Below are 24,157 nucleotides of genomic sequence, written 5' to 3' on the forward strand. Positions count from 1 at the left end.
TACAGCCAGCAATCACACTTGCACAACCGTTGGGTTTTGTTGTGTATTTTCTTCCACAACCCCACACTGCTTCATCTAGTTAATTGAGGCCATCATTGCCTTACCAGACCATTATAAAAGATTAATGGTTTGTTACACAAAGGTTTTAAAACATTAGATTCTGTATTTAAAGATACTTTACAGAAGAGTCAAGTTCTGGTGAAATGCATAGTTATACAAAAAGGTGGATCTGAAACTATAAACACTGCTTAAGTTGGGTACCTTTTTTGGAGGAGGTCACATTTTCAATCCCCTCAGTTGTATGCTTTGGCAGATTCATACCATCAGAAAACAGCCACCACTTTTCATGCATTAATGAATATCTTTTAAACACCTGCACCATTGAAATACTTTCTAGACCCTTACTTGAATTGCTTAACATAAGTACGTATGACAAAGGGAAACAGGTATGTGCAACCTAGAGACCGTGTTTTACAGAGCATCTTAGAGAGCATTACCCTAAAGTAACACAGTTTATTGCTGTACATCAAATTAAAAAAGAAAAATCAAGCTCAAGAAACAAGCTCGTAAGGAGCAGTCTGGTTGTTTTATTAATCACAATTGTGCAAATTGAATTAAATGAACAGTATAAAGAAGGGAAAAACATTCTAGTGAATTTTGGGGTGCTAAAGCCCCGCAAAGACTTAAATTCAGGAAATAGCTTTGGTCTGTTTTGTCAAGTTGAAGCACTGACTTCAGTAGAACAGTCAGCTTTACTGTTAGGATGAGCTATTTGGTCTCAGTGATGCCTTGGCCTTCGCCATGTGTTTCACCATCTAGCAATTATTTAAACAGAATGAAGCCCTGACAGCCAAAATTCTGAGCTGTTTCACTAGTGTGGTAGTTTCAAAAGGCTGCCTAGGGCAGCCTGTCCGTTGTACACAGGGTGACTCACGTTTGCCTAGAGATATTTTGGCTGTAACTATAGCATCAGAGGTCCATAGCTCATCCTAAATTACTTTATCTCCAGTGTTTAACTCCATTTATAGCTATGTGTTAGACTAGTTAATATTTACTTAGCAGGAGCAGAGGGAGTGAATGAGACTGGGTGGGCTTTGCTACCAATGACTGAGTTCAGACTTTGCCACTGCTAACACAGGTGAGTTCTCATTTAGAGTCAGTCTCGGAGTAATCACTTCAGAGCAGTTAAAGCAGAGGTAGGTGGGGCTCGCTGTTTCCCTGTAACAGATCACAGCAGCCTTCTGTAATGCTGCTGTAATCCTCTCTACACCTGTCCTGACAATACAGAAGGGTGCTGCAGCAGGAGCCCTTTAAATCTTGATAGTCAAAGAGTGGATGGAAACAGTCTTATCAGAACAACTGGCTAATGGTGACCAGTGGCATTTACAGAACACTGATCAGTTCGTGCCAAGCCGTGGTGCAGAGGCTTGAAGTGAAAGGACCAATACGTCAAGGACAGGAACATTCACCTACCGTCTTCAGAAGCTGGTGAGTCAGTTCCTGCTAGCTCAAACAAACGCCAACTTTAAGTTGAAAATTAATAATAATAGCGTTGCTTTCTTTTAGAGTAGTTGCAGCCCCACTTGAGCATAAATTCACAAAATGGGCTGCAGTTACTTTATCTTGCGAAATAACAAACCACCAGTGGCTCTTGAAAGATACCAAAGTGTTGAAATAGTGGACATCTGTCTTCTATTTTTACTTCCTGTTGGTGTATTTGGAAGAAGCTGGCAAAGTCTGTTTTACCTGACAGCTCCCCTTTTCAGTCTCCACAGTACTGGCAGTACTTTCAGGGTACTACAAAACAAGGCAGAAGCATGAAGTGCCCCTTCCAGATCTCTCTCCACCATGAGCAATTAGTAAGCGATACAGAAAGCACAATCACTAGCAAATGAAACCAGGCACTAAGCAAAGAAGGGAGAACCATCTCCATGCACATATTCCCAGCACCATGTTTTTCAGTATGCTAAAACCCTTCCCACCAACCACAAGAACACGTGTCCCTGTCTTGCTTCAAAATACCCCTCTGCACGTGTTGCCTTCCTTGTGCTCTGAAATACTGGTTGGTTATCTGGTTAACTACAAACGGAGAATCTGGGTAGCAGATGAGGTAGCTGGGACCCAGCCATGGCTGAAATCGATTTCCCCACTCAGAGCTGTGGCAGGCTCAGTCTCCTGATGCTCCCAGAAGAGAGGAGCGGAGCACCTTGCGGCAGCTGTTGTAAAGGCTTTTCCTGGAGGAGCTCTGCTTCCAGCCCTAGTGGTTACAACACACAGCAGTGAAAGCACCTGCCCCTCGCTCCAAAACAGGCCCACTCGGCCTGGGTGGCGTAGGATACTAAACCACTTTCTTCTGGGCTCTGAGGGTTGCTGAAATGTTGCATTTCCTTGCACTTCCTGACATGAGCAGTCCTGCTGCTTTATATCTAATCTTGCAAATAATAAAAGCGGGAGTCGGAAGCTGTGGCTGCAAACCAGTGGAGCAGGAGACGGGTTGATTCTTGGCCTCAACCCTCCTCAAAATGTCACTGGTGTTTCACATCACCGCTCTTTAGCACTTAAAAGCAAAGCACAGCCACAGGATAATGCTGGCTGTTAACATAGGTACAGATATATCTATCAATAAATATAAAAACATTCATTTGGTGCCTTCTTTTTCCTCTTATAAAATAGTCTTATAAATCCATAGTGATGACACAGGTGTTGCAAGCTCAGGATACCAGAGAACGTCTCAGGGAAGGAAGGGTGTTCTGTAAAGGATTTTTTTTCCTCTGGGAATCCCAATAATAGATGGTAGATCTCATCTGGGTATCTCCACTTCCCAGTCCCAGTGTCATCTCACACCTGTGTGGTTTTCCTGGAACGTGATTCCAGCTGATGGCCCCATCACTGTGCCTAGAGCCCACCGAGTTGGTCAGGGCTCTGATTCCCATTCAGAGTAGGGCTAGATAATGATTTCCTGGAACTGGACCTGAGGAGACAAGCAAGGATGACAGAAAAGGCAAGCAGGCTATTTCTGTTTCAGGAGGCAACACAGAGAAGAGGTTCCCAGCCAGGCCTTACCACACCTTACCACAAAGGCTGTCACACCTAAAGCTCCAATTCTCAGTTTCACGAGGCTCTGGAGCCCTTGGAGCTGTCCCAATTCCATCTGCAGTCATTACGAACTGACAGTGCAAGGCCATTTATAGACCAACCATGATACAGCAGCTTCCCTCGTTTCCCAGCTAACTGCAGCAATGAATGAGGGAGGGAGAAACTTGGCTAAACTCATTTGGAGGAATATAATTTCCTGGAACTGGCTTTTGTTTGCCATTAAAGTTTACTGCGTTCCCGTATCTCCTCCTATTTCTATTAGTCATGACAATAAAGCCATTACATTTAAACAGAAAAGCCAAGCCTCCTTACTTTACTTCCTCATACTTCTTGCCTCGATAAAAGTTACTCTTTTTAATCAGATACAGCAGCACCAGGTCGCAAAAGAAAGCTCCCTGCAAAACAAACAAACAAACAAACAAAAAACAGAAAGAATTCATCATGGCCTGTAACAATGACATTTGTCATGGAGCAAACCCATCTCCCCACAGGGACACTGCTGTCCCCCACCCCAAACTCCCCCAGGCTGCATAACATGCAACGAGCTCTCCTCCTGGGTAATGTGCTGGGCCTGCAGTTACTCATCCTTGCGCCAAATTCCCTTTGATGCCTTTGTTTTGTCCCTAGGTGCCTAGATCTTTCAGAAAAGGCATCATGCAGACAGAGCTGACAGGTGAGCTACTAAACACTAGAATATCTCAGCTCAAGAGCTAATGCATAATTAGAATTGGAGGGCAGGCATGGAAAAAAACTCTGCCTGGGGTATTTTATGGCCAGCAGGGTGTAGTAATTGAGTACATCACAGTTGTCACAGTGTTTGCCCTTTCCATGGTAACAGAGCTGAAATCAGCCAGCACAGTTCAGGTTTTTTACTCTACCATGTTTTATCTCAAAGTAGAGAAGGATATGTTCAGATCTAAATTACAATGAACGTTAAAGAAGAATAATTTGTAGGAGACTACAAGATACAAATGCCTTTAGGACAGGACACAGACATACACCTGACTGAGCAGCCAAAGTAGCAAAGCCTCTGCTGGAGAAAACGCAAACAAATGGTCGCATTTTATCCCTCTAACAGCTAAATGACAGATCGGGGTCCCAATATGTTACTGTAACAAAATACACCAACTTACCGCCCCCATGAGAGCAAGCCCTGAACCGATATTGATAACGGTGGGAATGATGTTAAATTTCCCTGCCTAAAAGAAAAACGGGTCATGAAATATTCAGTGAAAGCACAATCCAAGAAACAAACTTAAGGGTGTGGTATTACACAGGGGAAGCTACTAGTGCCTGTGGGTGTGTTTTGTTAGCAAGCAGCGAGCACAACCACAGAAAAATTTGCAGTGAACAATTTTAGAGGCTAACAGTCTGTCTGTGTCTCAGCGCCAACTGCTCATGGCTGCATTTCTGTACTTGCGTCATCTCTGGATTAGGCGTCTCTTTCTCCAGCACATGCACGTGGAAATCAAGTCTCCGGGGAAAAATTGCATCTGCTGGACTTTACATGAGACTGTTTTTAGGTGTAAGAGATGCAGACGGCTGACCTTGACCTTGTCCGCACTCCAGGTCATCTCCTGTCTTATGCAGGGTTAGCTCCACATAGATAAATGGCAAGAGCTCTTTCCTACAACAAGCCAGAGAAGCTGTTCTCATCCCAAAGCTGCCCTTTCACTGAGAAGTGTCTCCCCCCTTCTCCCACTCCCACTCCAGGCTAAGAAATACTCTGGCCTGGAACCTCACCTTGCCATTCACCATCACATCAAAACGGATTCCATATGCTTTAAAGAGTGTCCGGTAGTCAACCCCGTTAGCATCCCGGTAATATTTGGCAAACCTGGAACGGAACAATGCCAATTTTAACTCCATCATCTGTCCCCACACACAAGAACCCATCCGAGTTCACCCATCTGTTCAAACGGATCTATTCCTCTATCAAAACCAGCTTTATCTTTCAAGCCTGGTTCCCACACCAAGTCTCCCAGTGCCAATCAAGTCAGGCACTTCTCAGCGTGTTTCTTAGCTGATGGTATCAGAAAGCCACTCAGACTGGGAAGCATCTACATGTGGTTATAGCAGAGGTGCAGCTTCTCTGGACGTTCCTTTCCCATTGCCATGTGGAATATGGAAAAGAAACATACTGCAACAGGGATATCATGGCCTGAACCTATGGGTCTTGCTGGCAGTTAATTGACTGGGAATCAGGCAGAGGAGCAGTGGGTAGTACTGGTTATGAAGGAACTGGCAGAGGTCATAAATGATCTTGGTTTTCAAGCTGGAAATTACAGCGCATGCATCAGGAATCTGGTGCAGGCAGCACACGGAGGATAATTGCTTGGGCAAGTGCCTGGAAAGTGAGGAGCTTGCCATGGGCATGACTCCCTCCCTCCTTCCTTCCCTCCCCTGAAGCAGCGTGCCTGGCTGGGGCAGTGCCTGGCACAGTCCAGTCTGGTACTACCTCGCTGCAAACCTCCAGCACCAGTGAGTCAGACCAGCTCAGCCCGACTGCAGGTACTGCATCACATTCTCCTCTTTACTCACCTGAAGTTGTACCCAGAAGAGATGGACTTTTCTGCAAACTTGTTATCCAGCCGGCTAAAAGAATAGTGAGGATTACATTCAGAAGGGGCTTTATCAAGATCACAGTTCCATTCAATCTGAATTCCTATCACACCACCCTTAACGAAAGAGAGAGACAGTGTGAGTTTTTTAAGCTTAGTTCAACCAGTCTGTCTTCAACTTTGTCAGACCCTAGGGCAAGTTTTCCCTGGGAACAAGAACAGATGCATTTCTGGACACACGACTGTGGACAGACTAAGCCTACGATAATAATCACATTACTCTTCACACAACCCTAGTTTTGCTTGTGCTGGGATCCCAGGAGGTGGCTTCCCATCCCGATTTCATTAAGTGCCTATAACATACTTCAGTGGAGAAGACGCTCTTTAATGCGGGGATAAAGGTCACAAGTGTGAAAGCCAGCACAAAGCCTGCACTCCTCACCCCATGCTCCCCAGGATGCCTCAGACTGACTCCATCTCCCTGCCCTGTGCTACAGCCAGGTTGCCGTCTGGTTGACGTTGCAGCTCCTGACATCCCTGCAGAAATGGGCCTGTGAACCTGGCTCTCCCCACAAAGGCAACCTTATGGGGTGTTTCCAGAGCAGGGGGAGCACCGCTGACATCCCAGGGTTCTGGGTCTAAGCCAGTGGTTTAGTAATCTTGAGCAGCGTTTTCTAAGCAGCCCTAAATAACAGAAACCTGACCCAAGCATCTCTTCCAGAGGACCTACACTGCCCTGCTTCCCATTCCCTGGGAACAGGATAAATGGGACCAGTGTGATTTTAAGAAACAGCATTATTTCTTGCAAGCCTGGTTGGGAGGCAGATCCCTGGGCCTCACAGCCACCCAGTGAGCAGTACAGCGAGCTGGAAAAACACACTCCTACCTCCAAAGCCATTTCATGGAAGTCGCTCCCGGCCCATCTGACGATGTTCCCCAGGAGGAAGATGGGGCAGTAGGGATGCTCCGTGCTGTAGCGGCAGCTTTTCAGGTAGGACTCGTTGTCGGTTACCAGCACGTTCATCCTGCATGTGGGAAGAGGGGAAGCCATCTTGTGTCCCTCTTTGCTTGCCTACACAGCCTACACCCCCAAGGCTGCAGAGACAAAAGGTTTCTTCAGCATCCCACAAGCAGAACAGAAATGGCACCTTGCCACCAGCTATTCTTTTTTTTTTTTTTGTCACCCTGTGAGCTTCTCTACTGCTGGCCTAGGGAAAGCAGTCGGCTCACACAAAAAGGCTAGCTGGGCACTGGGTCAGCTGAATCTGGGTTCAAAGAAGGCCTTGCGTGGAGCAGGCTGATAGAGGACTCCAGGACCATTTGCTCTTCTTAAGTTAACAAATAAGGGTACTAGAAATGTCTAGCTGAGCCCAGCAGAACAGCAAAACCACACTTCCTTCTACACCCTCTTTCCGTCTTATTGTAGCAAGAGTTGCAGCAGCAAACGCAAACAGATTCATTTTTATGGAAGAGGAGGAATATCTGGGAGCAGAAGCAGCTCAGAAACCTGACTATGCACTGTCTGAGGAACAGCTCCGTTGCCTTAGGAGCATTCCCCAGCTGCATCCCATGCTGTAGGAGCCACCACAGACCACGTTTGGTGATGGATAACCTTATCAACTTACTCTCACACAGTCTGTGCCTCAGAAGAGGAAACATTAACTTTCCCATCCTATCCCTCGTGCAGGAGAAGGACAATGGAGCAAATCAGGATTACTGGCTCTGTGATGGAGAGGATACGGGGACCTCCGAGCACCTGCACTTACTTGGAGAACTTGAACTTGGGGAACCGGATCGAGTTCTTGATATAAACAGTGAAGTTTTCTGCGCTGGCAAGAAGTGGTTTCCTGGAAGAGAAAGGTTTGTTCCACATTAAATTTTGTACTCTGTGCACATGTTTAACTGGAACTGCCATTTAAGAAACAGCTAGGTACCATCCTGTGGTGCTTCTGCAGGGTGCATCCTCTGCTCAGAGCTTAGAGCTTCAGCAGCCAGATTCTGCACTTCCACAGCCAGATCCCAGCTCTGCCCTTTCCCTGGCAGACAAGCCACTCACCCCACACTGCCAGCAAGCTGTTAGTGAGGAGCATGCAGGCTGAGAGGGAGCACTGAGAGCTGGACACAGCCCTGGGATAGCCAGTGAGCAAAGCAGGGGGAGCAGAGGACCAGTCCCGCTGAGGGCCGAGCAGAGCTCCCTCCTGCACTGGAATAGCTGACATTCAAGCAGACATCCAAGCAGAGAGAACCCAGACACTGCCCTGAATGACACACAAGCCAAGCAACTTGAGCTTGGAAACAGCATAGGACAGCCACATACTTGGGCTTGGATCTTTTCTCCACTGGGCACCAGGCCAATATCTCGCAAGTCCCTCTGATGCTGTCCCTTTCTTTCAAACAACGGCCAGTCTTAACTCCTGCAGCACAGACAGCACAGAAATGGTCACACAGAGCAGCCGCTGCCTCGCCTTGCCTACAGGGTAAATGAAAATCATGCTTTTCACCGCCACCCTAAGCCCTCCTCCCTGCTGTGAAAGGGCCCCTCGGCTGGAACAACCACTCTCTTGTTGCTTCTCTGAGCAGCCTGGGGTTCTTTTGGTCTAGCCATCACAGAGCTGTAAACAAGGCAAAAATCGTAATGAAAGATAGTGAAGAAAATAAAGTTATAGCTGCTCTCTGAAATCAGAGATCTGTGGGGTTGTAAACCAGGCCGATGTCTCTGAAGAAACCTGCCTCTACCAGAAACAGTTCAGAAGGAGGTCCCCCTTCCTTACCGTTGCCAGCCACCACTGCTTGCCCGGCCGGGCAGTCCCCATCCTTGTAACACAGGGCATCAGGAATGCTGGCACTCTGCAAAGTGGAAGAGGACAGAAGTGAGACCTGTGACAGGACACAAGGCAGCAGCAGAGCTGCGCACATTTCACTGCACAAACAAGCTGAGGAAGCACCTGGGCAGGCAGGAGAGGAGAGGGCAGGCAGCCACACCGAAGGGCTGCATCCGACCTCGCACTGCTCATGCATAACCTGGCTGGGAGCAGGTGCTTGGTCAGTGAGCAAAGCATGGGGATGTTCTGCCCAGCACTGAGGGCATAAATCTACAAACTCCACGAAATCCCAGTCTCACTCTCCAGGCTAATTCAGTCCAGTGATGCTCCTGAGACTGACTCAGAGGGGTAATTAAGTAACGCTGTTGTAGGGTGAATCATCTACAGGATGGTGAACAGCGAAAATGCGCAGCTGAAGCAGTAACTGCAGGCTGGGTGCAAATATCTTGGCAGTAGCACAGCGCCAGCAACACTACACTTTAGCTAAGACGTCCTGCTTTTGGCCTCTGCTCAATCTGGAGAGGAACAAGCTGTGGAAAAACCCAGGCATCACTTCCTACCAGTCACCAAAAATAAGCAGGAGACCGCAGTACTTCACCTTAGGAGGTGACGGTATCTTTGATTTAAGCAACAAGTTCTGGGCGCCCAAACTTGCCCTTCTCTTGGCTGCATGCTGGGTTAATGCAGCCACTAGAGGACAGCCGTGTCCTTACCAAACAAGCTGTGCTCTTGGGCCTGGGTTACCCCTGTGCTTGTGATAAGGAAAATTAATCATTGCTGCATGCCGACAACACTCCTTGTATGGCCAGCATCCTCGTCCCCTCAGGCTCCAGCCCATTCTGAACCATGTGTCCAAAGAGGTCATTTAAATATGTCAGGGTTTAAAACCTTGTGCTTTTGGCCCATAAGACACATTCTGGAAGGTGCTAAGCACCTTCACAGTGTCCTGAAAGCACTGAAAGCCTGAATGTTCAGCCCTTTGCAGGATGGGGCTCTTAGAAAGTCTCCTTACCAGTAAACAGACTGAGTCACCTCTAAGTTGTTTTCCCATGGCCTTTTCTGACCCTAAATAATCCCTATTCTGGTCTCATCTCCAGCTGGGCAGACATCCAACACCTTCAACTAAAGTCAAGCGAGACTCTACATGACCAGTGCCTCTGGAAATTAAGAGGATTGAGCCTCCCAGGTTTGCAGTAACCAGTCCAACTTTCCCAACTGAGATATAATAGTACAGAGAAACAGCGTTCGCCTTTTATCCTTCCCGTGTTCACTGCTCCCCGAGTGTCCTCTGTCAGTTCTTATCCCCAGTTTTGTAGGGGTCGGGGGGCCAGGGGGCTCAGTTCTTCCTACCTCAGGACACGTAGCTTGCTTCTGGTTTGGGGTCACAATCAGATTCGTCATGACAAAGAAGACGTTTTCACCCTAGAATAAACAAAGCAAGGCAAGAAGGTTCAGAAAACCTATTTTAGAGAACCTCTTACAAGAAAAATGCAATTCTCTGCAGAACAGTAACACTTCCCTCTCTCCTGGTGCTTTTCAAGCTGCGATGCAACAGAGCTCTGTCTGAGTAGTCTTTTGGATGAGTTTAGATATTGCCAGTCACTCACACAGCTGGGGAAGCTCTGGCACAGGGAGGTGCAGTGATCAGTCCGTTACAAAAAGCAGGTGAGGGCTGAAATCACAGCAAGCTGCAGCTGTCCCAGGTTACGGTGTGGCACTGGCACTCACAGCCCATGGAAGTTCCCGTGTTTCACTGGGAGCCCAGGGTCTACCATCGCCATGGTTGTGCTGGATTCCATATTGCAGCCTTATTGCCCAGCCACATTGGAGTTCCTGGTGCTGTAGCCCAGATATCCGCGTTATTTGGGCACAGCAGCCCAGAGGCAGAGCTGGCTGTAGTTATGCAGCGTGCCCCACTACAAGGACTCCCAGTAAAAAGACCAGTGCTTGTGCCACAGAAGAAACATCTGGCAAGTTAAAATACCAGTCAACGCCAGCATTTAATTTCTGGGTACGCACAACCAGCTACTTGCTAAGGGTCCCACGGCTCCCTACAGCTTGCACAAGAGGCAGTGCAAGCCTGCTGCCTGGCCTTCCAGCTGCACGGCACATGTTGGTTGGAGATCAACAGCTGGCAGGAAGGCTGCATGCTAGAACTGGTGGAGATGCAGAGCACAAATCTACAGATCTGAGCAAACAAGGGATGCAGCAGAAAGAAGGTGAAGCCTTGTTCTTACGTACAGACACGTAAATTGTTCAATTTACAGCTTTCTGCCCCGTCAGCACAGAATCACGATTTTCCCTCGTGCCCTTTCACGCACACGTGGCAGATGCTAGCAGGGGAAGCACACAAACAAGCAGCCCCTAGCAAGCACAGTTCAGCAGTTTCCAACATGATAGCAGGCCCCATCTGCTGGTCTCTTCTCCTTAAGCAGCAGCTATACAACTCACTGCCCAAGCCAATGAAGCGAGGCAGGTTTAGCCGGATGCACGTCAAGCATCACTCAATTTCCACCACATTTTTTTCCCCCCTATCTCCCACCTCTTCTGGGCTGCCCCGCACACATCTGCTCCAGCCCAAGAAAGGAGGTTCAGCTGAGCAGTCCCACTGAAATCCGTGGGACTTCTGCTGACGGGTTGTGTTTGCCAAGTATTGTCCTTTGCGAGATAGACAAGGTTGCTCTCATATTTGTAGGGAAGACCTAAGAGTAGGCACAGAAGTACTCTCTTCTGGCCAATCTCCTGCTTATTCACAGGAAAGACCTGGGCACATCATTTCAGCCTTTCCACCAGCACCCACACTGGAACATGCTTTTCTCCCTGATGGGTAGAAGCAGGGTGATGCCAACCTGTGGAGGGATAACATAGTCCGCAACATCCCACAGCCTCTCCCCCAGCTCCGAGGTGTTGGTGAAGGCCACCCCCTTCAGCTTGGTGATGACAGAGCTCTGGAGGGATGTGTCTGTGTCCTGATAGCCTTTCTTGACAACAAACACCCACCTGCAAAGAACACAGCAGGCAGCGGCATTAGTGAGTAACATCAGAAAACAGGTTAGCTCGAGGTTTACACTAAGGCCAAACACTGTTCAAGAGCAGATCAAAATATTTGAATAACACCAAACCCTCTGTAACTACTACTGTGGGTTCAGAATGAAGTGGTCACAAGCTGCTCTTATCTACTGTATGCCAAGGACCAAGACCACCTGCACAGTGAAAGGTGTAGAAACTGGTTAGTGGGTGTAAAACCAAGCCTCCCGCCTCCACATCCTGTGCTATACTCAGTGACCTTGGTGGAAAGAGGGGAGAGCAGGGCTCTGTGCTCAAGGTGAAAAATAACAAAAGCTTTTGCAAGTTGCAGTGAAAAATGTGGTTGGTTTCACAAGTGAATGATTCAACCCCATTTTAACACCTTGCTGTTATGCTATGAGTCCACCAACAGGTCACAACTGGGGAGATGCTTTGCAAGCAGGAGAGCTGAGTGTTGCTAACTGAGATCTGCAGGGAGTGTTCTCAGCTGGATCCGGGATCTGTTGTAAGCCAGTGCAATGGTAACAACGTGACTGCACCCAGGGTTGTGCTCTGGGCTTCTCAAAAGCACATCTGGAAGAGCTGCTTCCTCTCTGAACAGCCCGTGGAAGGGCTTCACTCCCTTCTTCCCACTGGAAGCAGCGAGAACTCCCTGTTACAGGGTGAACACCTCTCTGAGTTAAATGAAATGTCTCCTGCTTCTGCACAGTATTGTCAAAATCACCTACCAAGACAACGAATCACCAAGACCCTTGAAGAAGCTAACGGTGCTGGGGCAGGTTTTGAGGGAGGGACGCAGGCTGCAGCTGCTGGCACAGCTCCCCTTTGCAGTGCACAGCCCTGGGCTGCACCATCCCAGCAAGCACAAGCAGCCGTCTCCGGGGCTGAGCAGCACCAACACAGGCTGTGCCTGACAAGCCTGAGTAATAACATCCACCACCCTGTTTTTCCAACAACACTCTTCTTCTCTCCTAGGAAAGCTTAACGAGAGACTCTGGAGTGTCCCTCAGTGAGTCTGGGAGGGAACAGCAGCCACATGCAATCAGTCCAGAGGGGCTGGATGAGCACAGCTCCTGAGCCAGCCTCCGAACAGGTACAGGTACAGAGCCGAGCAGCCAGGCAGCAGGCTAACACAAACCACCTCTGGGACAAAGCTGCAAGCCCCAGCCCCAGAGGAGGCACCGCAGGCACCAGCGGTGACAGTGCCAAAGGTCTGCAGAAGGCAACGTGTGCCTGGGAAAGAAAACAGCCTGTATGGCCCAGGCAGTCTCTGAACATTCACAGTCTCTTCCTGCTCTGTCCCTCCTGAATGGAGGATGTGTGCTCAGCAACCTTATCTGCAGCACTCCTCCTTCAGCAGCTAATACATACCAGAGTGCTGAGGCTCCATCTCTGTCCTGCTAAGTAAAGCTCTGAAACTGTACACCTTTCTATAAATAAAGCCAGCATGCCAAAATGACCCTGCTATATTTAATCGATGAAAACATGAGGTGAAAGAAAGGTGAGGGGACCCAAAAGCACAGACAGTGAGGGTGAGGCTTATGAATCACATTCTGAAAAGCCTCAGAAATGCAAAAAGCAACATCAGAGGTTTCACGAAGGCTGGATAATCCCACATCACAGCCTGCAAGCTGCAAGGAGTACGGCTGTGTTTGTTACATGTCACTTCTCCGGCAGAACTGGGCCTTTTCTGAGTGATGGTGTAGCCATCTCCATGCCCAGCTCAGAAATAAATGCAAGGCAGCTGACATTCACACTGCCTCATCCTCCACAATCCTGGCTGCTGCAGCCCACTCCCACAAAGACATTTGCCACTTTGTGCTTGGTTCCCTCCCATTTAGACTTGAGCACGTCATGCAGCCGTGCAGACAAGCCAGGTTTGTCCCAAGACTCAGCAACCATGGCCCTGAATGCTATTGTCTCCAGTGAGTCAAGTATTAAGGTTTGGCAGCTTTCCTACCAAATACAGAAATAAAGGCTTAAATAATGCAGTACGGAGCCCCAGTGCCATTTGCTCTATTTTTAACACTGCACTAATCGGGAAGGTAGAGATGAATCTAGCAATCCCTAGCAGGTGAAAAATCAGGTATGAGTTCATTAGACATTGCAAAACAGCAGTGTTATAAATAAACCTAACTATCCGCACTGCCACAGCGAGCTGTCGCTGTATGCAGAGCGCCCTACATCAATCTTCCTCCAGCAAGCAAAGGCAACCACAGCAGCACATCACACACAGAGCAATCCTTACCCCACCAGGTAAGCCAGGATGGAGAGCTGCACCACTCGGTAGAGAATCCCCACCTTCTTGTTCTTTGCAATGACGTATTTCTCCGTTTTATAATCAAAAAGCGAGAGGAACAAACCCTTCCAAGCCACCTGCCCCATCCTCCCAGCTCGCTCCCCACCGGTGGCTGAGGCAGGGAGCAGCGTTTGCCGCTTGCGTTACCCACACGTGCTCTGCATGGCAACCTGACACACCAACCCCTCCGAGCGAGAGGCTGATCTCCTCCCTCCTGTCAGCTGCTCGCTGGCAGCAGCGCTCAGGTTCGAAACTGGCAGCTGCACTAACACGATATCTTCCCCTGGCTGCTTTCCAGATGAGTTACTCTCTGGGGAAGCCCCCACCTCGGTGTTGCTCCTGCGTTTCATTTCCCCCCCCCAGTCGGCAGGTGTTTATAATGACACGTTAATAGCATGAAGCCACGTTAAGGCATTCAAGGTGACAGAGCCACAGTGTCTCCCTGGTAAGAATTAAAGCCTGCCTTCAGCCTTCACATGGTGGCAAAACACCTGGTTAAGTTTTTAATTTCTTAAGCATTTGCATGAGCAATGAGAGCTTGGGTCCCTAACAGCCACCCAAAATACTTGCCTGGCTACTGCATCATCCCACAAAACAAACAAACAAACAAAACAATTTAAGAAACTAATAAATTCTGCATGTAATTAAGGGATCAATCACCATCGAGTCTCGTCCAAATGCACAGCGAGTGCTGAGCTAGGTGCATTTAGGTACAAAACATACCTTCTGATGCAATACCAAAGGGAGAGGAATGGATTTTGTCCTCACTGAGATGAGAGTTGTTTACTAGCCAGTAGTACAAGAGATGATTCCTAATCAAGGACATGAAATGACTATTATTTAACCAAGGAGGGAGGATACAGAATGAGCTTTGAGAAGGAAAATGAAGTTAGCCAGCATCTTCCAGCATCTGAGCTAAAGGAGCTGGCCTTCCCCACCAAGAGAAGCTCCAGCAGCAAGCTGGGACCTGAAATGGAGTGTGCCCACTCCATGGGGATCCCACACACGTGCACTGGTGGGAGATGTCTCCCAGGGGCTGCTCCAGGTCGGGACTGCCCAGAGGCTGCATCTATTACATGGTGTTTGTCAGAGAGATGAGGTGTGTATCAGGCGTAAGCTGCAGGGCTTACTGCGTTCATGCACAAGCACCTAATTAGCTCACACCTGAGCACTCAATTAGCTCAGGGGGCTCGGTCAGGACCAGAAAGGCTCTTGAGATTTCACAGCACGCACCTGTGATACACACCTGGACAGAGGTCAGGAGAGGGGGTCACAGCCACCCGCTGGATGTGCAGAACTGCCACGTTATCGAGGCTGCGGACAGTGCAGCGAGCTGAGCTGCTCCAGCACACACACGTCCTCCCTGAGCAACTCTTTTCCTAGGGAAAAGCATTTCTCAAGATCCCAGGTTTTATGGAATTGTAGAAATTTTCCCTTTCATTCTCCTTAAATTCTGTATCAAACTTAAACAGATGGATCAGACGTTTAGTGAATGTGTGCCAAGATTGCTCCAAATCACAAGAGAATCACGAACAGTTTAATAATGAATATCCTCAAAATACCTCGTTTTGTCCCTCATCCTACAGCCATCCCTAGAGTTTCCTACCACAAAGTGAAAGAAACCTTTCTCCAGCAACTGCAAAACTAGATCAGAAATCTGCCCGTGAGCTCTTTTTAACCCAGAGGCTGCTGCTCTCCTCTATTGCCAGCCCCATGGCACGAGATCATTTCAGCACCCGGCTCTTCCCCAAGGAGTCTCCTGGGCAACACACAAGCTGCTGAGGGACACCCACGGGCACCCTCTGAACTCTGCCTTCTGGCTCAGGGTTAGCCCAAACCCCCCTCCCAAACTTTGCAGCCACCCTTCAGCCTCAGCAGAGGCAAGAGGCTGCTCTTGCTCACCTCCTGCTCACCCGGACCCCTCCTTTCCCTATCTGCTCCCTCCACATGGGCAGTATCTTTCTGCCTCGCACCACCAATCTCACAAAACATGTTTTTTGCTTCCCAAGCTCCTCCTGGAGCCCTCTTTCTCACTCAAGAGTTCATGGGTTCCCACTTCCTCAAATGGTGGTTGATGACCGTATCTACTCCTCTTTACCTGCAGACCAGACTGTCACTACTGGCAGTTTCAGAGATCCTCTCTGTGAAAGCCTGAAGCACAAACAAAAACTCTTCCAACATCTAATAACCCAAGGAAATAAAAATCTCCAAGAACACGCACTTCTGCAGGGAGGAAGGAGGCCACAGCAGTCACTGGGGCCAGAAACAAGTATGGAAGAAATGCAGGCTGAAGGAGCTGACCTTCTGCTCACCTGCTCCTAAATCAGACAAGTCCACAAGCACAAGCCACCCAGCAGCACACCCCGTGTCTCAGGGCTATGTGCCTCATGGCTCATGACTGCTTCCAGCACTGCTCCTGTTGCACTAAGAGTATTCAAAGTCATGAACAAAGAAAGTATTGGATCAGTGAAGACACGTCAGCCCTTGGTGCTGTCCAGAGACCGCTCTCTCCATCCTCATCTTCCCTGGAGGCACATCCTTATCTGTCTGGGTGAGCTAGCCTAGCTGCACAGGCTACAGTCAGACCAGGAACCATGCTAAGAGTTAAATAGTGTGTTGCCTCCTGGCCTGGTTTAACTCAGTGGAACAGACATAGGTCTGCTATGAGTTTTTGCAATTACTTTCCAGGTTAATTAATCTGAGAATGGATTTACACAGGTTAGAAAAAATGCTGCTTAGAGAGAAAAGTGTTCCTGTTACAGGCGTAACCTGAAGATGTCAACCACACTTGATCACTAATGAAAAAGAGCATGAAAAAATGACTTTTTTTCTTTTTTTTTTTTTTTAGAGCCATCAAGTAGAAGCAGAGTTGCAACTGCTCTTTTTGAACAAGAAGTTTCAATTTTTATCAGATGCACCTGATAATATTCTGAACGTTACTTGACACAGGAAAAGACTTCTGCTGACAACAGTGCTGCTGGCATGCTCTTGCAGTTATTGATTTCATCACCTTGTAGTTCTCACGACCTTATTTTTTTGTTGCTTGGAAAGCAAGATGACTGGCGTGTTTCTCAAAGTATCCACGGGCTGTTCAAACAAGCAGCTTCATGAAGCAGGGAGTAAATAACTTAAAATCTAACCATCAGTTACAGACAAAGAAAAGCAGTTTCTCTGTGTCCTTCTCAAGGGACTCAGGCTGGATCTCTTCTGCAAGATATCTCCCTTCTTGAGTCCAACATCTTGGACTCTATTGGACTTCCATTTCCCATGGAAAAACAAACAATTCTGCTCCTTTCCCATGAGGGCTATTTACTCAGTCTGGAGATTCTCACCGGGAGGATTTATCCTCCACTGCTGAAACTCTCCCGTTCTCTCTCTTTTTATTCCTGACACACACCTGCACGTAACTCCTTGTACTGCTGTCACTAATTATTCTCATTATTCACATGTAGGTATAAGATACATCTCTTGTCTGCCCAGACTGCTACTCATCTACATTTCTCTCCATCTGCCGGTAGCTCTTTGGTGTTAATCCAACCCACAGCTGATTTCAGTCCAGTCATGAGCCCGTAAAGGCCATGTAAAGGGACTGTGGAAATTAAACTTTAGACCCCTGCCCTGACATAGTGACATTCAAAACGTACCAAGGTCACATCTGTCTCTATGGCATTGTAGGTTAGAAACATTTCACATTCCACCCAGTAACATGGTCTAGTGCTACCTTTAAGTGATGCCCAACAGGGACCACACATTTTCCAAGCAATAGCAGACAACCCTGACCAGTACAGACCTCAAGTGGCTGTTGGAGGTACCCATTTTAGGCACTTGTCTTGTTCTCTTTCAGTTCCAAGTGATCATTCTCTAGGCATTACTGCTCTCTGCGATCCCCAATCCACCCTTTACTGGGCTATCAAGTGCAACAGAAAGCATCAGCTCCCAACTGAATGACAGCTGAGTCACAAAACACTCAGACATTTCTGAAGCACTGAATATGCTCCTGCAGCAAATGCCTGAGCAATGCAGATGCATCATCCAGAGAGGCGCCAGAGCAGCTACTGAAATAGAAAGGAGGCAAGGAGCAGAGGACGTAAATAAGAGATAAACTATTTTGGCAAGGAAATGAACAGTGGAAAAGGGAGAAGTCAGCTCTCCATTAACATTTTGTTTTTCTTTCTCACAGTAATCATACCTTTAGGTCAACATCTAAGGAAAACAAGGGCAAGAGTTCAGCAGGTTGAAAGAGGAAACTGCTTCTAAACCACAGCACATGCACACTGAAGCACAGGAAATCAGTAACATCAGCCTGCATTCTGAAAATGAGTTTGAGAATAAAGAAGCGTGCAACCTGCAGTGAAAAATGTTCCATTCAACTTCCTTTTTAATACTTGCTGTGACTTTGCAGTGTAAATAAGAAAGAGATTACTACTTGCCAGTGAAAAATTGACAGAAATCAGCCTCAATATATGTCCTTGTAACTGGCACTTGTGCACACCCAAAATGAAATCTTTCAGGAGTTACTAGAAAAACATACAGATCTTTTTTTTTTTTTTTTTTTTTCCCCTCCCCTCACCTTAGGAAGAATATTATTTGCCAGAGGCTTGTAGAAAGGTAATGTGTGGAAGAATCTTTCTGTCATTATCCACAGAAGAATCCAAACCTGTCTGTAGAGCTGAAAAATGGAAGCCTGATGGAGTTCTAGAATATATTGTCTCTTTCATTCAGCTCATTGCTTCCAGAAGAAGAATTTTCCAGGTTGCTCTCCCAGCTCTTGAAAATCCTACATAGCGTACGGGAATTCTTGTTATCATCAGCTGTCATTTTCATTCACTCCTCTCTCCCAGCCCGAGAAGTGAAAGTGCTTGAGGAATAGGACCAAAGAGAGAAAGAAAAATACACCATATCTAATGAAAGTAACCCATCATGCCCTGTCCTGTGAGACAGCTAGCACTCTCAGATAACAGAAATTCAGTAAAAATGCACATAAACCATTGGTGGGACATTGAGCGCAATGACAGCTGGAATGGCAGTGTTACACAGTGCTATGCTGTAATTTTTAGCTTCTAAAGTCAGCCCATAAAAGCATCATTAGGGAGTAAGAGGAGAATGTTAAATCGAAGGCCTGAAAGACAAATGTTTTTAATGAAATGTGTACTCCTAAACATGCCTGACCGACCACCTTTTTGCTTCTTTGCCAAGGTGCATCATCCCTGGCCTGGCAGGGTAAGAACAGGTCCTGGCTGGAGAGCTGTTAGCAGAGGCTGCCTGCCTTGCAGCCAGTGCTGAGGAGAAACCTTCATCCCCTTTGGCCAGCGGAGAATTTCATCACGTAAACACCCAGAAAGCCAAGACTGAGGCCTCTGCCCTTCCCTCTCTGGAATTACCAACTGGCAATTCTTTCCAGCTGTAGGAAAACATTCGCGGTACTTAGACTTGACCCACATAGGAAAAGGTTCCAACAGCAACCCCCTCAGCCAACCAGCCCGGCACCTGAGCTTGCCTTAGCTCTGGAGGCTGATGGTGCTCTAAGCCCTTACCTGCACAGCTGATGTGTCCCACGCACACTCAAACAGAGCCACAGCACAGGGAGCAGCGGAGCACGGACGTACTGGAGCTGCTCTGGCCAAGCTGGCAGTGTCGAAGCAACCCGCTAGCAGCTGCACAGCTCCATTCCAGCTTATCCATCCTGTTATAATAAGAGACAGGAAATTTCTTTTTTGAGAGAGTGTAATCCAATTAACCTCCAAGTAAATCTGCCCCAACAGGCTCTCAGGCCTAACAAAGCACTTCATTGCTCCTATCTGATGCTCTTTTACGTCAGCACCCAGCGCTTAATGAAGAACTACTTATGCCCTTTTTCTGATAAGCTTTCCTGAACAGCAGACTTCCATTTTACTTACTCCTGTTAACCACCACGCTGTCTACACTCCCAGAGTCCAATACACGAACCTGCCAGCTTCTGACCACATGGAAGGAATTATAACCCAAGGTTTGTGAATCTTCCTGGCATATGAGAAAGACATAAGCAGCTGTTATCACTCCTGATTAAAATAGCATTACGAAATGTATCCATCCTCCCCTTCAAGATAAAAAATAAAAAGCTACCTCAGATGCAGCAATTCTTGTCAGCCAACACCCACTGTCACACCTCCTACTCTTTGGCTATATATCACAGCAAAAAATAGCCAAAATCTGTCAGGCTGAGCTGACCTACTAGACGATAATGTTCAAACCTGGAATGATTTAGAGCCAGGACCAAAGCTAAGACAGATGGTGTGATGGGGATGGGTGATCAGCACTCTTCCTGTACATGTGTGTGATGTACAAAGGTCAGTCATTAATGACCCTCACAGCTCAGAGGCCTCCCAGTTGTCTGCAGCAGCTTCTCCACCCATCACACCTGGACCCCAAACATTCTGCTAATGCGTGAGGCTGGCAATTAATGACTCCAAAAGTGTCACCTGCAAATCTTCTGTCATCCAGGGAGATGGCATAACTGTGCCACTGTCAGAGTGTACTAAAGTCAGGCCTATGCAGCAGGGCCACAATGTTGACAAGGCTTTTGCACAGGGGATTTTATTCAAAACGCAAATCACAAATAAATTTAGAAGCAGACACAGCAAGACTTCCATGGAAACAACACAAAAACCCAGCTGTGGCTTGGATGACTGAAAAATCTTGGCCGTCTTCACTAATCCCTTAAGTGCCATCCAATTACTGCAAATGTGTTTGGCATCTACTACAGCAATTGTGAAGAATTAAATGATCGAATGGCACTCATCGGAAATTACAAGTCACAGAACACTGTAATGCATTTACGAAAAAACATCTAAAAAGGAAAATAGCATAACCCACTGCAAGAACTGACCTCTTTGAGAGCCTTAAGGGACAACAAAAGGAATCTGAGTAATGAGGGATAGTTAATTCAGAGAAAAACCTAGAAGAAGAAGAAGAAAAAAAAAAAAACGAAGAAGAGAGAGTATAACAAGATTGGCTGAAGGAGCTGGGCTTGTTTAGCCTCAAGAAGAGAAAAGTCTTCTCGCAACTCCTTATTCTTAGCACAAACTTATACAATTAACAATCTTTCCTAAGGGAAAGTAATGAAAAAACTACCAACAGCTTTTTTTTTTTTTTCTGTGCAAAATCTTATGAAGTGTGATCTGACTGTAGAGATCTCTAGGTGCTTCAGAACAGATAGGACTTTGGTATGGAACGGTGAAGGTCTGGTAGGGAGGATGGGCTAGATGGCTCCTAGGGAGACTGGCAGCAAAAGCACAGCTGCTGGTATATCGCAGTCCTTTCACAACAGCACAGCTATCTGTCCCAAGTGTTGCTCGGTACAAGACCTGTCTAGAGCTGTGGAAAAAAACAGACAACAAATTTTCTTCTCCTAAGCAAAGCCAACATGGCCCACAACTTAAAAACAAATTAGTAAGTGAATAAATAAGGAAGCTATGAAAAAGTAGGTGGCTTCTTTATAATGCTGCCACCTCAGTCACTCAGCTGCTTGCTTGCCTGAAGCCCTTCAAAGGCATTCTCTCTCCAGTCAGCATATTCTGCTTTTCATGTACTTAATGCCTCATCAAAGTCCATTCACTCAGGAACATGCAAACTGTTCTACCAAAACATAGACTGAAAGATGGACAGTAGCTCCAGAGACCTGCAATGCTACCTTTGAAATGAAGTGTTATACACAGGCAGGGGTCTTTTGAAATAATTTATTTTAAAAAAATAAAAATATTAAATTAAAAAAAAAAAAAGAGGAGTAACAGTTAGGGGGGCAGTAAAGCCATTCGGACCAGACAAAGCACATTCTTTCCAAATGGTACAGAGCTGTTATCATAAAAAAACCTGCCATAAGTGGTTCTTTGATTCAGATGAGACTTTCTTTTCTGAACTCTCTCCTAGTTAGTCTCAATTCCTAACAGTTGTAAACAGATTTGGAGTGACTCACAGCTTGTATGCAGCTGCAAGGAACTCTACAATCAGCCAGAGAGAAAAAATCAGGAAAGAATGGCTGCTGCTGTTGACTGAGCTGGATGACAGCACAAATTCTCACCACCTCTCTCTCTCCTGCACAGCTGAAACTGACATGGGGGCCTTACACTCCTCAGCTAATACCTTGCTCTGGTTGTTTTCTCTTTTGCACTAAGCAAGCAGGCCAGTGCACTTAGCACCTTTAACTTCCACCTGTTTGGCAGCCAAATTTAGAGGTGGGACATATCCAGAGTTGTACAGCCTGCAGAATGCCTAACACATCATGAAGGTGATCTCTGTAATAGCTTTGAAGAGATATATTAATAGTACTATCCAAGTACTAAACACAAATTATACAAGGAAACTTAAAGGCAGACCACAGCTTGTTAACTTTAGCTTTCCATCAGGCAATACTGGTTAAGCCAAAAGAGATAGCAAACAGTTTGCCTTCTGAAGATCCGGACAAAAATCTGTGTTTATTCTACTGCTGTGTGTAAATACATATCAGATTTGTGAGGTTTTTGGTTAGCCAAACATGAGAGAAAAAGCCAAGAGGAGACCTTTCATACAGGAAGAGACTGTCTAAATTGGTAATAAGGCCCATAATGCAAATTTTTATTTGTGACCATATCAGGATCTGAAAGCAACTGAAAATGCAAAACCAGAAACAACCCTGTAAAGTACAAAATTCAAATCACGACATATACACTTCTCATTCCAAGAACCAGAGATATCAAGGAACATACTCTACTGTATTAAAATAGACAAATTTTTATATATATTCTCATATATAAGTATATACACTTATATGCAAAATGCTTGTCTCTGCATTTTCATTAGCAATAGCAGAATAGGAAGCTTCCACTAATCTATTTCTATTTTAATCTATTCAGAAGCTACTCAGTATTAAAATCATTTTAAGAACCACTCAGCATCACAATTAAGACTATAATCCAATATAACAGGCTCCAAGCTGATTTTTTCCTAGCATTTCTACATTAAAGCAAAATATGTCATGGGGAGTCTAGTTTATCAACGCCAGACAGCCCTTCTATGATGAGTGGTGAGCTCAAATTAAACAAGCACGCAACTAGATTGCCCAAAAGTGCAGGGCCCCTATGGTCAGAACAGGAACTTGGAGGAGTCCCAAAGTCTGGAGTCCTATAGATCTACCCCAGCTCAGGGAACAAGAATCATTTTGCATCTTAGCCAGACTTTGACTCTGGTATTTCCAAAAAGATGGTGACAGAATGCAGAGGGTTCTACTTTGGCCAGCTTAGTCTTGTGCAGGAAGCATCTTCTTGCTGCTATCTTCTTGCTCCATCATGATCTTGTATTTTCTTTTGAAAAAGCCAAACTGAGAGAAAAAACAAACAAACAAACAAACAAACAAACAAAAACCTTAAGTCTTTGTGAATGCATTATTTTTTCCCTTTTCTTAAAAATAAAAAGAAAATTCCAAGTTTTTCCCTGTCAGAGTCACAGTAAGTGAATGAATAAATGCAGGATGCAACCCAGGTATGACTTCTGACAGAGTTATAAGCCTAAAGGCTGACATTGTTCAAAACTCTTCAGAACATCTATAAACACCTCAAAACATCCAAGCATTCGGTAAAGTACTTCAAAACAGGTCTTTAGAGGCTACACTGCAATGCTCAAAATAGCTCAAAATGTAAGACTGAGGTCTTACAACAGTAAGTGGCAGAGGTCTTTCAATGAGCATTTGAAAAAAACTGTTTTCATACTTGGAGAAATCTTAAAAGCATGCATGCATCTTACAAAAAGATTTCTGTTTTGTTGTGTGTGCGTGAAGGATACCCACCTTCCAGAGAAGCAGAATAATGAACAACAGCACGAGAAGTCCACCAATAGAGCTTTGTATGACAATAGGTACAGGATCAAACACTTCCTCTTTCAGGAAGATAAGAGTTATCTGAAACAGAATCAAGGCCAAATTATCACATACTGAAGCCCGGTTATCTTTTTCTCATCAGCTTTTAACTGAGAAAGCTATTTAGTTTGAGCTAGCATTCAAACTTTAAACTCTATGCTAGATGCCCCATTAATCTACCTCTGCAGATACTTTGTAATGCAATATTAAAGTTTTTTTTGTTTTGTTTTGTTTTATGGTTTTTATTATTCCAAGACTAGTCAAGGGAATTAAATTTACTAAGTCTTCATTATGAGTTTACAGCGATTACAACAGTCACCAGTGACAATTTTCAGAATAAAAACCATGACTTTCCAAGGGAGAGAGGACGATTATTCATGTTGAAATCCTTGAGAAGACAAGAGGTCTCTGTATTAGCCAGACATGTTAGAGGATAAACAGAGTTCCACATAGAACTTCTCAGATTGTTGATCTGCACTAGCAAATA

The 24,157-nt window shown here is 46.1% G+C and overlaps 2 protein-coding genes across 7 annotated transcripts in view; both read right to left on the bottom strand.

Annotated features, from left to right (window-relative positions):
• Positions 1–564: 564 nt before the first annotated feature.
• On the bottom strand, positions 565–20,115 carry P2RX5 (purinergic receptor P2X 5). Of its 4 annotated transcripts, XM_072026202.1 has the most exons (14): positions 19,908–20,115; positions 19,703–19,805; positions 19,340–19,488; positions 11,329–11,479; positions 9,830–9,901; positions 8,429–8,504; positions 7,975–8,071; positions 7,424–7,504; positions 6,544–6,682; positions 5,638–5,774; positions 4,840–4,933; positions 4,230–4,295; positions 3,409–3,491; positions 565–2,971 (listed from the first exon to the last, which is right to left on the bottom strand). In XM_072026202.1, exons 5-14 carry the CDS (start codon positions 9,878–9,880, stop codon positions 2,896–2,898), a joined length of 900 nt encoding a protein of 299 aa, XP_071882303.1. In that variant the 5' UTR covers positions 9,881–9,901; positions 11,329–11,479; positions 19,340–19,488; positions 19,703–19,805; positions 19,908–20,115; the 3' UTR covers positions 565–2,895. The 4 variants fall into 4 exon arrangements, with proteins under 4 accessions (XP_071882303.1, XP_005023164.1, XP_071882304.1 ...); XM_005023107.6 differs by lacking the exons at positions 19,340–19,488; positions 19,703–19,805; positions 19,908–20,115 and adding an exon at positions 13,755–14,127; XM_072026203.1 differs by lacking the exons at positions 11,329–11,479; positions 19,340–19,488; positions 19,703–19,805; positions 19,908–20,115 and adding an exon at positions 13,755–13,893.
• Positions 20,116–22,370: 2,255 nt separating this feature from the next.
• The window catches only part of ITGAE (integrin subunit alpha E), a 34,720-nt gene continuing 32,933 nt past the window's right edge, over positions 22,371–24,157 (bottom strand). For all 3 annotated transcript variants that reach the window (XM_005023105.5, XM_013102982.4, XM_072026193.1), the window contains 2 exons: positions 23,602–23,712; positions 22,371–23,136 (listed from right to left, as the gene is read on the bottom strand). In XM_005023105.5, coding sequence (XP_005023162.4) covers positions 23,056–23,136; positions 23,602–23,712 — 192 coding nt within the window. In that variant the 3' untranslated portion in view covers positions 22,371–23,055. The remainder of the gene's footprint in view (positions 23,137–23,601; positions 23,713–24,157) is intronic.

This window comes from Anas platyrhynchos, chromosome 20 (genome assembly GCF_047663525.1).
Source record: "Anas platyrhynchos isolate ZD024472 breed Pekin duck chromosome 20, IASCAAS_PekinDuck_T2T, whole genome shotgun sequence".
In the NCBI taxonomy this organism is placed as follows: domain Eukaryota; kingdom Metazoa; phylum Chordata; class Aves; order Anseriformes; family Anatidae; genus Anas; species Anas platyrhynchos.

What these genes read in the sequence shown, in the direction of transcription:
- P2RX5 (XM_005023107.6), bottom strand. Translation starts at nt 13,891, where the DNA reads ATGGGGCAGGTGGCTTGGAAGGGTTTGTTCCTCTCGCTTTTTGATTAT. An exon ending in TCCATGAAATGGCTTTGGAG is followed by an intron (nt 5,775 to 6,543) that starts GTAGGAGTGTGT and finishes TCTTTCGTTAAG; the next exon opens with GGTGGTGTGATAGGAATTCA. An exon ending in GGCTTGCTCTCATGGGGGCG is followed by an intron (nt 3,492 to 4,229) that starts GTAAGTTGGTGT and finishes TTTGTTTTGCAG; the next exon opens with GGAGCTTTCTTTTGCGACCT.